The 15759-nt window shown below is 36.0% G+C and overlaps 1 protein-coding gene across 15 annotated transcripts in view; it reads left to right on the top strand.

Moving 5' to 3' along the window:
* Huwe1 (HECT, UBA and WWE domain containing E3 ubiquitin protein ligase 1) overlaps positions 1–15759 on the top strand; it is a 152458-nt gene that overhangs the window by 36219 nt on the left and 100480 nt on the right. For all 15 annotated transcript variants that reach the window (XM_046452543.2, XM_046452541.2, XM_046452545.2 and 12 more), the window contains 3 exons: positions 7416–7484; positions 13605–13703; positions 14400–14606. In XM_046452543.2, the coding sequence (XP_046308499.1) occupies positions 7440–7484; positions 13605–13703; positions 14400–14606 (351 nt within the window). In that variant the 5' untranslated portion in view covers positions 7416–7439. The remainder of the gene's footprint in view (positions 1–7415; positions 7485–13604; positions 13704–14399; positions 14607–15759) is intronic.

Consider the following 15759-nt stretch of genomic DNA (forward strand, 5'->3'; position numbering starts at 1 on the left):
TTTTATAATTTTTACTTGGTGCATTATAATTACATATAGCAGTGGGATTCATTGTGACATTCATACCTGCCCAAAATTTGACAAAATTCACTCCCAAGTACCTCCCCATCTCTTTCTTCCTCTCCCTGATCCCCTTCCTATATTCTACTAGTCTCTCTCCTATTTGGTGAGATCCCTTTTTATTCCTTTTTTGGTCTTCTGCATGAGGGAAAATATTTGACAATTGACTTTCTGAGTCAGGCTTATTTCGTTTAACATGGTATTCTCCAGTTCCATCTATTTGCCAGCAAATGCCATAATTTCATTATTCTTTATGGCTGACTAAAACTTTTATTGCATTTATATACCGCATTTTTTTTTGTCTATTCATCTGTTGACTGACACTCAGGCTGGTTCCATAACTTGGATATTGCAAGTTGTGCTGCTGTAAACATTGGTGTGCATATATTGCTATAGTGTGCGGATTTTAATTCCTTTGGATAAATAGCTAGGAATGGGAGACCAGGATCACATGGTGGTTCCATTGTTTGTCTTTTTTTGGGGGGACTGGGTACCTGGGATTGAACCTAGAAGCACTGAACCACATCCCCAGCCCTTTTTTTTTGTATTTTATTTAGAGACAGACAGGGTCTTACTGAGTTGCTTAGTGCCTCACTTTTGTTGAAGCTGGCTTTGAACTTGTGGTCCTCCTGCCTCAGCCTCTGGAGTGGCTGGGATTATAGGCATGTGCCACCTCACCTGGCCATTCTTTGTCTTTTGAGGATTTTCTATAGTGGTTGTACCAATTTTTCAGTCCCACCAACAATGTGTGTTCCTTTTCTGCTCAACCTCACCAGCATTTGTTATTTGTACTTGTTGATTGCCATTCCAACTGGGGTCAGATAAAATCTCCATGTGGCTTTAATTTGTATTAGCAAAATTGAGCAGAAGGTACAGAAATTTACCTCCTGCCCCCCCATGTGGATACCTCCTCCAATATCAGCATTTCTTCCCTGGGGTGACGTGTTTGTTATAAATAGTGAACCTACATTGACATGTGAAGACCACAGTTTAAATTAGTGTTCACCATTGTACTTTTTGGGTTTGGATACATTTATAACAACATGTATCCACTATTATGGTATCATACATAATAATTGGACTGCCCTAAAAACCCTCGGTTTTCCACCTCAGTCATACCTCTCTCTCTCTCTCTCTCTCTCTCTCTCTCTCTCTCTCTCTCTCCCTCTCTCCCTCTCCCTCTCCCTCTCTCTCCCCCTCTCTCCCCCTCTCTCCCCCTCTCTCTCTCCCCCTCTCTCCTAACCCCTGGGAACCCCTGAAGTTTTAACTGTTTCCATAACTTCTTTTCTAGAATGTCATGTAGTTGGAAGCATATAGTATGTATGCATAGTTTGTTTTTTCAGATTGATGTATTTCACTTAGTAATATGAATTTAAATCTCCTTTATGTCTGTTTTTTACTTGATAGCTCATTTCTTTTTAGTGCAGAATAATATTACATTGTCTGGCTGTACCACAGTTTGTTTATCTATCAAAAGACAACTTGGTTGCTTCTAAGTTTTGACAATTATTAAATAAAGCTACTAGAAACAGTTGCACACAGGTGTTTGTGTGGACACAAGTTCATTTTGTTTGGGTAAATACCAAGGAGTGTGATTACTGAGTCATATGGTAAGACTATGTTTACTTTTGTAAAAAAAACTATCTTCCAAAATAGCTGTCCCACCAGCAATGAATGAGAGCTGTTGTTCCACATCCTTGCCAGCATTTGATGTTATTAGTGTCATTGTTCTGGATTTGCCCATTCTAATAGGTGTATAGTGATTTCTCATTGTTGTTTTAATTTTCATTCTCCTGATGACTATGATGTGGAACATGATTTCATATGCTTATTTGTCATCTGTATGTCTTTGAGATGTTTGTTGAGATCTTTGACCCACTTTTTCATTGGCTTATTATCTTATTGTTTTCAGAGTTCTTTGTGTATTTTGGATAACCGTCCTATGTCTTTGAAAATATTTTCTCCTCTCAGGGCTTGTCATTTTATTCTCTTGAAAATGTGTTTTTCAGCAAAGAAGATATTAATTTTAATGAATTTGTGTTTAAAATTCTTGCTTTCATGGGTGATAGTGCCTCGGTTATATCTAAAAAGTCATCACCAAACCCTGTGTCATCTAGATTTTCTTCTTTGTTAACCTTGTAATCTAGGAGAAATCTAATTTTACATTTACATTCAGATTCATGATGCACTTTGAGTTAATCTTTGTGAATAATTTGAGTGTAAAGGTCTAGGTTTATTTTTGCACATGGTTGTGGACTTGTTCCAGCACTATTTGTTGGGAATACTTATCTTTCATCATCATTATGTTGCCTTTGTTTCTTTGTCAAAGAATAATTGACTATATTTATGTGTCTAGTTTTGAGCTTTATGTTCCATTTATCTGTTTGTTCTCACTAATATCACACATTCTTGATTACTGTGGCTTTATTATATATATTTAGTTATAGGTGGACACAGCACCTTTATTTTTTATTTTTACGTAGTGCTGAGGATCAAACCCAGTGCCTCATGTGTGCTAGGCAAGCACTCAACCACTGAGCCACAACCCCAGCCCCTCTCTGTATAAATTTAGAATCATTTTGTCAATATTAACAAAATAACTTCTTGAGATTTTTAGTCAGAGTCTCATTGAACGTATAGATCAAGTTGGGAAGAATTTGTTAGTATTGAGTCGTTTTATCCATGGACATGGAATCTGCTTTATTTAGTTATTTTTTGATTTCTTTCATTACTGTTTTATGGCGATCTTGTGCGAAATTTGGTAGATTTTTGCCTAAGTATTTTGGACATTAATATAAATGAGATTGTTTTTTATTTCAAATTCCACTTGTTTGATGCTAGTATAGTACATAAGAAAGCAGTTGACTTTTGTATATTAGCTTTATATCCTACAACCTTGCTATAATCAATTACTTGTTCCAGGAGCATTGCTATTTTTTTTGTTTTGTATCTTTAGATTTTCGACATAGATGATTATGTCATCTGTGAAAAAGCACAGTTTTCTGTCTTCCTTCCTTATCTAGGTACCTTTTATTTTTTTCTGTCATCTTAATGCATTAAGTAGGACTTGCAATATAGTGTCAAAAGCAGTGATAAGGTGGGTTGCCCTTGTTTTGTTCCTGATCTTGGGGGCAAAACTAGTTTCTCACCATTACGGTATGGTATTATTTGTACTTTTTTTAAAAAGTTACTCTATATTGGTTTGAGGTATTTTACCTTTTTTCCTAGCTTACTGAGATTGTTTTTTCACCACTGAATTTTTAGTTTTTTGTATATTCTATGTATGGTTTTCAAATCTTTTCTTCTAGTAAGTTTTATCATTTTACATTTAATTCTGTGATCCATTTTGAGTTAATTTGTATGTAAACTATGAAACTTAGGTGAAAGTTAATATTTTTACCCATGGACGATTTCTTGTTTTGGTACCCTTTGTTGATAAAATATTCTTTTTGAATGGCTTTTTCATCTACGTGAAAAAAACAGTTGAGCATATTTGTATGGGTCTCTTTCTGGGTTCTCTATTTTGCCATATTGATATATGCTATCTATTCTTCAGCCAATAATACACAATCTTGATTTATATATATATGCCGCAGTCTGGCTGGGCACAATCAGGAGCCACTTGTCAAAAGAAACTGACTTTATTTTTAGAACCACGCACGCCAAACAAAACAGCCTCTCAGGAAAAACCCTCAGAGCCTCAACTGCCACCACCGGCTTTCCACAAGCCTCTCTCTCCCACACAAGCTTCTCTCCACCTCCCACAATCCTCCTGCTCTTGAGGCCGATTGGCTGGGTCACGTGGGCGGAGCCAAAAAAGTCCCCCAATGAGCAGTTCCGTGGTCTGAAAGGGCAGGGAAACAGTCCAATGAGCATCACCGCAGAGGAGCCAATCAGCTAGATGTTGCTGGGGCCGAGGAGCCAATCAGCTAGATGTTGCTGGGGCCGCTGTGAGCCAATCATCAGCCGGCAGCTGGAAGTTTGCTGGGGCCCCTTCGGCTGTGGCTCTCAACATATATATATATATGTGTGTGTGTATGCATATACAAATGCATGTATATGTGTATATAATTATAAGTTGAGTAGAGTGACATAGCAATGGAATAGAATAGTATTTGCTGGGGTTAGAGAAATGTTGGTCAAAGTATACAAAGCATACATTTCAGGAGGTATGAATTCAAGAGATCTGTTGGACAACTTAGCAATTATATAGTTAATATCCCTGTATTATATATATGAAAACTGCCAAGAGTAGATTTTAAGTGTTCTCACCACAAAAAGTGTATGTGAGGCAGTATACAGGCATTAATTAGCTTGATTTAGAGAATTTGTAGTATTTATTTCTAAACATCATATAAATACATATATTTTTTTATTTGCTAACACTAAGCTACATCCATAGCTCTTTTATTTTTTTAAATTTCAAGACAGGGTCTCATTAAGTTTCCCTTGCTGGCCTCAAACTTGAGATCCTCCTGCCTCAGTGACCTGATTTTGCTGGTATTATAGTTCTGCAACACTATGCCAGCTTTTCAATTTAAAAAGTAATTGTGAGATAATAAATTTCTCTTTTTAAGCCCCCCAAATGTGTAGTGATTCATCCCTCTTTCTTTTACAAAATTGATTCAGCTGTTGTTATTCCTTTGTAATTTCACATACACTGTAGTATAATCTAGGTTTATTGACCAAAAAATTTTCTGGGTTTTGTATGATAAAGATATTAAACACACAGAAACACACATAAATTTTAGGAGGTGACATTTCTGCTATGTTCTGTCTTAGATAGCTTCATATATTGAGATCATCTTTATTTTTTTTTTTTAAATCAGCCTTTGTAGTTTTCAGTGCATACGTTCTTCCTGTGCATGTTTTGTAGATTTACAACTAGGTGTTTCACAGTTTTTGAGTGATTATGTATCTTTAACTTAGGAGCTCACATATCCATTTTCTACATTTTATCTTGTGTCCTATGACTACTGAGATCATTTCTTAGCTGAGGAGGTTGTTTTTGTAGATGTTTGGGGGAATTTCTATGTAAATAATCCAAATAGGAGCAGATTTTTGATTCTTTCTGGTCTGTATGCCTGTTATTTCCTTTTTATGCTGTATTATAATGGCTAGAACTTCAAACCTCTGCTGAATAGAGGTGGTTTGAAAAGATATCATTGCCATATTCCTGATCTTAAAGGGAAAGCATCAGTTATTTGGATGGTGTAGGGTTGAGGCTGATTGCTATTTCATGCAGCAGAGGCAGTTTAATTGCCTCCCTGCAAATGACAGTAGTCCCAATAATGTGACAGCCACAGTGGGTGTAGGAAGTTTTCTAAGCAAAGGAGGAGAAAAAAAAAAAAGCAAGCTTGTTGGAAGCAGGCATTTTGTTCATTCTGTATTAGATGCTGAGGTAAGCTTTTTTTTTTTGTTTTTGTACCAGGGATTGAACCCAGGGGTGCTTAACTACGAGCCACATCCCCAGCCCTTTTTATCTTTTATTTTGAGACAGATTAGGGCCTAAGTTGATTGGGGCCTTGTTAAATTTCTGAGGCTGATTTTGAACTTGTGATCCTCCTACCATAGCTTCTGGAGTTGCTGGGATTACAGGTGTGTCCAGCTGCACCCAGTATAAATTCATACGTGATCCTGAATTACATACCCTAAATACCAACTATAGAGGGACAGCGTCTTTTTTTTCTCAATAGAAACATTTTATATTGATAAATGTTTGAAGTAATGGATGTTAAGTACCCTGATTTGATCACTACACATTGTGTGCATGTGTCAAAATATCACACTGCACTCCATAAATATCTACAATTATCTTGTATCGATTAAAAACAAAATGTTTTATCTAGGCTTGTGATGCACATCTGTAATTCTGATGACTTTGGAGGTGGAGGTTGAGGCGGAAGGATCGCAAATTAGAGGCCAGACTGAGCAATTTAGCAAGACCCTGTGTCAAAATTTTGTTAAAGAAAGCACTGGGGATGCAGCTTGATGTTAAGAGTCCCCATAGCTTCAATCCCTAGTACTGAAATAGATAAATGTAATTAAACAAAATTGAAATGTTTTAGAATTAGAATATATTCTGGATTTTTCACGAACTCTTCCTGAATGCCTGTTGATTGAATGAACACAGGTTATGTGAGCATATGCAAGCTATTTCCACAGTACTGAATGTATTGGACTAAATTTAGACCAAAGGCTGCCAGAAATTTGTACTTAAACTGTCACCTTTATATTATGGCAACCTTCTTTGTAGGAGGACATTGACCTTTGGTGATTGCTATAGTGAGTACATTGTTACTTGCAGATTTTTTTTTTTTTAAATAAAGAACCTGCAATCTCTCTCTACCTCTGTGCATTTGTCCTACTTTCTAATGGTAGAAAACTTCTCTACCATCAGAAATCACTCAGAAGAGATTATACTGTGGGTCCCATCAGGCTATTTCTCTGCTTTTTTACTAAAGTGATTGTTTTCTGTGCTCAGGACATTTCTGGTAGGAGTCTTAGACCTCATTTACTAATTAAAAAAAAATAACCATATTGCCTTTGTAAAAACAACAAAAGAAGCATAGGGCAAGGGCTGGGGTTGTAGTTCAGTGGTAGAAAGCTTGCCTAGCATGTGTGAGGGACACTGGGTTCGATTCTCAGCACTGCATATAAATAAAATAAAGCATTGCTAAAATATACATACACAATCCTTGTTTTGCAATGAATTAACATTTTGATGCATATCCTTTCTAAATTGTTTTCTTCAGATGAAGTTTATATTATGCATTCTATATTTATATTGTACATTCTACCTTTTTATTTTGTAGCAAGGATCTCTGTTTGAATTTTATTTATGTAATATTTTAACAGTTATATAACAATTCCATTTTTAACCATTTCTCTTTTGGATATTTGGTCCTTTACAATATTCTACTATTATATATGATCATACAATATGGATTCTTATTACTTTCTTTGAATAAATTTATAGAGGAAGAATTGCTAAGTTTTACAGTGAATTGCAGGACTGTTGTGAATTCTTCCATCCTGAGTTGTTGTAAACATTGCACACTTTTATTTTCAACTAATGGTTTGAGAGCCTTGTAAAAGAAAGACAATTTTGTTTTGGCTTAATTTGGCTTCAGGCTTATGTAGCAGGGATATGGGTTAGTTTCATCTGAGGAGATTCTTTACCCTTCTCATGTTCATAGATGTGTCTATATGAGTTGGCATAGCATTGTAACTTTAGTGTTTTTACTTTTAAGCATTTCATATGCCCTTCATTCTATATTGTATATGGGTAAGCCTGTAGAGCTCAAGACTGCAACTTTTAAATTCTAAATTCTTTTGGAATTGTTTTTTTTCAGGTCATAAAGCAGAAAATCGAAAACATGAAAGTAGACAGGACTAAACTGAAAAAGACACCTACTGAGGCTGTAAGTATCCAGATGTTTGCTTTGCCAGTTTTCTTCATTTTAGAAAAAAAAAAAACAAAACTTTTTGATCAGTTCACCCATGTTGATCTTCTAAAAATGTCTTTGCTCATACAAACTATAATAGCAACTTTTGGGGTGCTGGGGGGAATAAAGAGCCCATTGTAGAGCAGTTTCCTAGCATATATCACACCCTGGATTTGAGTCCCATCACAACAACAATAAAGAAAAAGAAAAAACCCAGTAATTTGTTTTTGAAACAGATTTCATTTGGAACTTTTGTTGGTTAAAAAAAAAAATGGCCAAGTGACCATGGAATGTCACCAGTGGCATAGTACTTTGTAACTGTGTGTTCTTACATAGGCTTTCAAGCTGTTATACCTATGCACTGAAAGGCAGTGTAGTACAATGGAAAAAACAGATATAGATTCAATTTCTGACTATAGCTGTTGGACCATTCTTGGTTTTGTTTTTTACAAAATGATAGTGACAATACATACTAATTTTCTTCTGAGGTCAATGGTATTTTTCCCATTTTTTATTGATTGTTCTTAGTTATATATGATTGTAGAATCCATTTTGATAAAATTATACAAGCAAGGAATATATCTTATTCTAATTAGGACTTGAGGCCAGTGTTTTATTTTTATTTTTAAAATATTTTTCTAGTTGTTCATGGACATTTATTCATTTATATGTGTTGCTGAGAATTGAGCCCAGTGCCTCACACATAGTAGACAAGCATTCTACCACTGAGCCATGACCCCAGCCCGAGGCCATCATTTTCACTTTCTTTTTATTACTGATTTTTTAAAAAAATACCTTTTTAGTTGTCAGTGGTCCTTTATTTTATTTTGTAGTTGTTGATGGACCTTTATTGTATTCATTTATTTATACGTGGTACTGAAAATTGAACCCAGTGCCTCACATGCTAGGCAAGTACTCTGCCACTGAGCCACAACCCCAGCCCCAATATTGATTTGTTTTTGAGGGGTGTGACTGGTGATTGAACCCAGGGATGCTTTACCACTGAGCTAAAGCCCCAGCCCTTTTTGGTTTTTATTTTGACACATGGTTTTGCCAGATTGCTTAGGATCTCACTAAGTTGCTGAGATTGACCTTGTGCTGTGGGCTTCTCCTGTCTCAGCCTCCCAAGTTCCTGGAATTACAGGTGTGTGCCACTTCACCTGTATTATTACTGATTCTTTTTGTTTGTTTCTTTTTGGTACCAAGGACTGATCTCAGTGGCGCATAACCACTGAGCCACATCCCCAGATCTTATTTTTTATTTTGAAACAGGGTCTCATGAAGTTGTCTAGGGCCTCCCTAAGTTGTTTTAAATGTGTAATCCTCCTGCCTCAGCCTCCTTGGTGCTGGGATTACAGGCATGCACCACTATTCCCAGCTTATTACTGATTCTTCATCATACAATTCAGTTCAACCTGTGTATTGGGTATTCATGTCAGTTGATTCTAGGTCAAGAGTAGAAATTCCAGCTTTAGTTCAGTGTTCCATCAGTTATCTACAACCACATTGTGAGGTTAAAGAAGGGTTTTTGAAAATTCTCACATATACCCTATTTCCCATTACAATTATCACAAGCTTTGGAATCAGATCTGGGTTTTAATCTTACCAGGCTTCTGTTGCCTCATATCCATAGCTACAAAATAGGATTGGTAATTCCTCCCTCTTTGATTTGAGACAGTTTCTTAGTCTAGTATCTGGCATACAATAAATGAGATCATTTTCTAAAATACAGGCCACTTGGGTGTTTTTAAGAAGTCTAACCTCTGTCAAGTATCACTGAAAACATTTTGCTATATTTCTTACAGTCTTAAAAAAATCTGCTTTTACACTCACAGTCATTCTGCCCTTTTCACTTGGCAGTTGTGTTAAGGAGGATGATAAATACTCTCTTCTCATCCTTGCCAGTATTATGAATTGTCTTTTAAAATTTTTGTAAATTTACTAGGTGGGGGAAAAAGGATTTAATTTTTTCTAACTTGGATTGCTTCAATACCTATTTTTAAATTTACCATCTTGTTCCTTTCATTTCATATTTGAAAGTAGAATACCTGTGCTTATTACTCAATGCTTTATATATATGGGGGGAGGGGGGATTCATTTTCACATCTGTTGCTGATATTTTTCATTAACTTTTGATTGGGTTTTCATGTTTTGGCATCTAGAAGTTTTGACAGCTGTGTACTAAAATATCTTTGGAACCTGAAGAGCAAGAAGAAAATTCTCAGGCAATGAAAATTAAAAAATAAAGACAGTGGCATCAGCTTTAGAATTCACTAATAAGAGACTTAGTGTGTATGAAGACTTATATGGTAGTATAGGGATTATATATTATGGGGAGCGATGGTATTAGTCATTGTATGGCTGTGTATCATGAGGATTATTGCACCGCAGTAAATTCTACATAAATCAAAAGTCAGATATTTTTTAAAGAAAAAAGTTAAAGGAGAAGAAGAAAATATTGGTGAATGTTTACCTGGCCTTAGGGTGGGGATTGCCTTTTCAAAAATTAAAGGAAATGGAAAAAAACATAATGGAAATGAAAAATAACTTTGGATAAAAGACAAATGACCCATAACCATTGTAACAAGTACGAGGCAATATCTTATATCTGTTGGACATTTATATGTCCTCCCTGGATAAGTATCTATTCAAGTCCTTTGTGGTATCTTTTTTTTTAGTTATTGCTTTGACTTCTTATATTTGTTTGTTTGTTTTTTGGTACTGGGCATTGAACCCTCTGGGGTTCTTAACCACTAAACTACAATCCAATCCTTTTTTCATTTTTTCTTTTGAGCCAGGCTCTTGCTAGTTGCTAAGGACCTTGAAATTTTCATCCTCCTGCCTCAGTCCCTAAGTTTCTGGAATAGGCATGCACCACTGCTCCTGGCAGCCTTTTCCCATTTAAAAAAAATTGGGTTATTTGAGGTTTTTTTTTTTTTTTTTTTTGTTATTGAGTATGGGAATTTTTTAAAATTAACTCCTGGTATTATGAAAAGTGAAATAAGTCCATCACAAAGAGAGAGTCTCAAATAGTAAGAAGTATGGATTTAGGCAACAGGGAAGTGGGGAATTAGGGAGGAGTTGTTCAATGGATTTAAATTTACAGTTATGCAAGATGAGTAAATTCCAGATCTTTGCTGCAGAATATAGTGCCTATGATTAACAGCAAGATATTTTGTACTTAGAATTTTGTCAAGAGGCTAATAAATGTGATGATAAGTGTTCTTATCGCACTCAGAGAAACTTGGCTATTACCTGGATTGTTGTCATGGTGACATGAGTGGATACATACATCTAAACTCACCAAATGTATATGTTAATTATATGCTGTTTTTATATGCCACTTATATCTCAGTAGAGCTCATGTGGCTGGAGGAGGGCACATGATAAGCTGGAGAAAATACTTATAACCCTATGTTTAGTAACTGAGTCAGTAGGAGAAATGAATATCCCAATGACAAAATGGGCATGAGACATTTCAAATAACAACAACAAAACAAAGCCAGTAAAAGTAGAATTCTCAAGTCACTGTACTTTTAAGGCTTTAGTTGCCCATTTTTTTCAAGTTGCCCAATTTCTCTTACTGTGGCCAATACTTGGTATTATTTTTTAGAAAAGTTTTTAATTGATCACTTTGTATATTGGCAACAATGAAGATAATTTTACTCTAGGTTTGATATTTATTGGCATAAGTCAATATAAACTCTGGTATGCAGCTATTGAACTAGCAAATGTTAATGTCATTACCATAAATAAGAAAATCACACTTCCTTTGATTTGGGGAGGCGGTACCAGGGATTGAACCCAGTGGTGCTTGTCCAGTGAGCCACACCCCCAGCCCTTTTAAAAAATATTTTATTTAGAGACATGGTTTCACTGTGTTGATTTAGAATCTCGTTGAGTTGCTTAGGCTGGCTTTGAACTCAAAGTCCTCCTGCCTCGGCCTCCCAAGCCATGGGGATTACATGCATGCACCATGTTACCCGGCTTGTTTGCATTTGTATAGCATGGATAAGATGGTAAATATGCTGTTGTGCTAACTGGATGTTGTGAACAGAAAAAACAGGTACTTTAGATGCTCAGACCTGTGCTAGAATCAGAGATGAACCCTGTGAAAACTTGAGGGCCTGCCACATTGTAAGATTCTTGGGGTATGGGGAATGTTGCAATGTCTCTTCAAAAATGAGTGACAAGTTGCTGCACACACCACAAAGAAAGAAATAGCATTTGGGGTGGCTCTTTGGATTTGGAGCCAACATTTTGGGCCTGTTGTTTTGGTCTACTTTCTTGATAATTTAGTGGACAATGCTGAAATGTTAGTGAAATCTGGAACTAAAAAAAATTTCTGCCCAGAGGTCCAGGCTATGATGCAAGGTACCCTGCCAGTTGTATATTAAGACCAAGTAGACCCATATGCCTGACTTAAGTGTTAGCCAAAGATGCTATATAGTGCCTTTGGCAAGGCTCATTGCCAGAATCACAGCTAAGACCCCTTAAGTTTTGGCCATACTATTTTCTGCCAATATCTGTTTTACACTTAAAAGTAGTTTCTGGCTTATTACAGGGCCTTATTAAAAACAGTGCTTGATTATGGGACACACCAATAATAATGCATCATGAAAAAGGTATAATCTAACTTACATAATCATAAAAATGGATTTGCATAGCTGCATTCCATTAGAAAGGAAGCAGTATATTTGATACTGGGCCGAAGTAAATCCAGAAGACACAAAGAAACTCATGAGAAGATGGTTCACATTTCTCATGGTATATGTCTCTGCTTCTTTGCCTCTTCCCCAGCTTGTAGGAAAAGGTGTAGGCCTGGCTTTTGGAAGAATTTTGTCATACATTTTATATACATTTAATCGTCACAAAAAATTGAGATAAATCTTAATGTTTTCTTTAGGGGGAGGAAAGGTTGGGGGCTTGACTTAAAGAATTAACTATCATTTTTAAAGTCCCTTTTATATTCCACATTCTGTTTTAGATGCCAAAATTACATTTACTTTAGTTTAAATTTCACCAGTACATTGCTACATGTGTAAGTGGTATTATTTCACTTTGTAAAAAAGGATGCTGAGATTCAAAGAGGGAGTTTACCAACTTCCTAATTCCAAAGCCCATGATTTTTGCAATAGTAAGCTGCCTTTCACCATTTAAGCTCTTTATTATATGAGATAAGTACTTTATTTATATGGCAGATACTTGAACTTTGTCTCTAAGGTAGCTAGTAAATCTGTTTTCCTGATAAGAATACTGGCTGAGAGGTTGGACTTGCTCATGATCAAACAGCACAGTAAACATATAATGAAAAACTGAACCCAAATTTGTTTGGTTTCAAATGTGGGCATGTTCCCAGGACATCATATTGCCTTTAAGAGTTAAAGAACAAATGTAATCACTTCTCTCAGCTGCCATTCATTAGTGGAATGCTTCTCTCTGCCAGCCCCTATCTCATTTCTCCTTTCCATTTTTGGGAACTTTACTTTAAACTCTCAATCCCCTCCTTCTTACCTGGCATTCATCAATACAAGAGAACAGGAATGTATGTAAATGGGAATCCCAAGTAAGAATAGAGTCTTAGTTTTTACAAAATTCTGAAGCTCTTTGCCTTTACAAAATTCTTAAACTCTGCTCTCCAACTGTTGGGAGATTTAATGTTGCATAAAAATATAGTCCATGACATTCTTCTCCATTAACTCAGGCTTTTCATTGTTTCAGTTTCAACATATCTCACCAGGCACACTGTTTCAGACCATGGTCCAGATTCATTAATTTTGTTTATTGTAGATGTTTAGCTTGTCTCCTTTTGTCTGTTGTCTGTATCCTTCAAGCTAGTTTGTCTACATCTATAGGTTTATCCATTTTTTTAAGTGCATAGATAGATGGGTTATTGGGGAAAACAGTATTTCTTCATAAAGGAAAGTAGTGTTTCTTCACAAGGTTTCCATTTTAACCAAGTGATCATCTGGCAGATCTCCAGTTTTATATAAGCAAAAGTTAACTGTGTGGCTTCAAGGGTTACTTTTCCCTATTTTCCCTTATGTCTTCCTCATTCCAAAGTACCTTTTGTGAATTCTTTCTTGTTTTTCTCAGCCTGCAGACTGCAGAGCCTTAATAGACAAACTCAAAGTTTGTAATGATGAGCAACTTCTCTTGGAACTACAGCAAATCAAAACATGGAACATTGGAAAGGTATGTGATTTATGCTCCCAAAATACAGGACTCACTGTACTGATAAATCATTTTTGTGTGTACTATGTAAAGAGAAATGACAATGGCATAGTCCGATTCAGCACTTAATAAGTAGTGTCTAGCAAGCATAGCTCTAGACCAGTGGCTTTTATCCTGAATTGTTGCCAAGAAAATTCTGTAGCAGAAAATGAGGAATGCTTGTGCATCATATAAAGAGTTTGAGAGTCCTTTGATTTTTACTTGAAGATTAAAGGAATATTCTCTTTTTTCAATAATTTTTTATATGTGATGGACCTTTTATTTTATTCATTTATTTATATGCGGTACTGAGAATCAAACCCAGTGCTTCATGCATGCTAGGCAAGTGCTCTATCACTGAACCACAACCCCATCCCCAGGAATATTCTTTAGACGACTCCAAAAATGAACTTTGGATAAAATGGGTTCAGAATGTAGATAGTCAGGATTCTTCCTTTGAATATCTGTCTTTAGGGATTTGGTGGTGTTTACTGCTGGTAGTATATTATTTTGATGGGTGTGTAACAAGGAACTTGGGCCATTTTCTCTCGGAGTATGATATTCTCATAGATGGGAAGTGAACTTGTCTAGGCATCATGCTTAGCAGTTTCTTGTAACAAAGCAGCCATGCAGTGCTTTTCTCTTATTCTTAAATACTCTTTTCTCCTCTCTCTACAGTGCGAGTTATATCACTGGGTGGACCTGTTGGACCGCTTTGATGGAATTCTTGCAGATGCTGGACAAACAGTGGAAAATATGTCATGGATGCTTGTATGTGATAGGCCAGAAAGAGAGCAGCTAAAAATGCTGCTCTTGGCTGTGTTGAACTTCACAGCCTTGCTTATTGAGTACAGCTTTTCCCGGCATCTGTACAGTTCCATAGAGGTAGGAAAGGTTCAAGTCTGTGTAATATGTTCTTAACTAGAATTGTGTATATCCATGGGAATTGCTATTTTCCCCTGATGCTCACTTCTTTCCTTTTAATTATGGAGCTCTGGGTTTTTTTTTCATTATTAAAGATAATGGTAAGAGCTGAGGGTGTAACTCAATGGTAGTGTACTACCTAGATTCAATCCCCAGCATTGCCCCCCCCAAAAAAAAAAGAGAGAGAGAGAGAGAATGGTATGATGTTTCATTGGTATAGCTATCACCCCTCTTAGGATTGATTGAAAGATTTTGTAATGTTGCCTTCACCCTACCTTTTCAAGAATCAAGAAACGAGTGAAAAATGTAGTACACGTATTGAAGTATTCAAGGGAATTTGCAGAAATTGATCTTTGTTCCAATTTATTAGAAAAGCTCCAGATTACTTTTAAACTATTAGAAATAATTGAATTTTATTAATTTGTTAATGTATTTACTATTCTTTTAGGTTATAACTTCATACTGCTTTCTGATTATTTCTCCATTCTTCCATGTTCTCCTCCAAATATATTCAGTCCTCCCTTAGTACCTAGGAGGGGATTAGTTCCAGGAGCTCCTGCATATACCAAAATCTGCTGTCTCTCAGGTTCCTTATATAAACAGTTATTACACTGTATTGTTAGGGAATACTGACAAGGAAAATGGTGTGCATGTTTGGTAGAGATGCATTTTTTAAAAATATATTTTTAGTTGTAGATGGACACAATATTTTTTTTTTAATGTGGTGCTGAGGATCGAACCCAATGCTTCACACATGCGAGGCAAGCACTTTACCATTGAGCTACAGTCCCAGCCCTAGAGATGCATTTTTTAAAAATATTTCTAATCTGTGGTAGATTTGATCAGTGGATGCAGGACCCAGAGCTATGTATGAAATGCATATTCATAGCATCCTTTATCTCCTTGAAGTAGGCAAAGAAATCAGTGGAATTTTGATTTGGTCAAAAATCACTATATAAGAAGAAATTGTTTCACTGTAGCTCAACGTTGGACTTTTCATCTCTGTTAGTTAGGTACCCCATTATTTTTTAGGTGTGTTAATTTTTCCAAAGAATCAGAATCAGTAAATAAACAGAAAGAAAATAGCTTAGGAAAAGTTTTAGGATAAGTAAAC

Source organism: Marmota monax, unplaced genomic scaffold (genome assembly GCF_021218885.2).
Source record: "Marmota monax isolate L192 unplaced genomic scaffold, Marmota_monax_Labrador192_F-V1.1 WCK01_AAM20220418_F8-fsc00223, whole genome shotgun sequence".
In the NCBI taxonomy this organism is placed as follows: Eukaryota; Metazoa; Chordata; class Mammalia; order Rodentia; family Sciuridae; genus Marmota; species Marmota monax.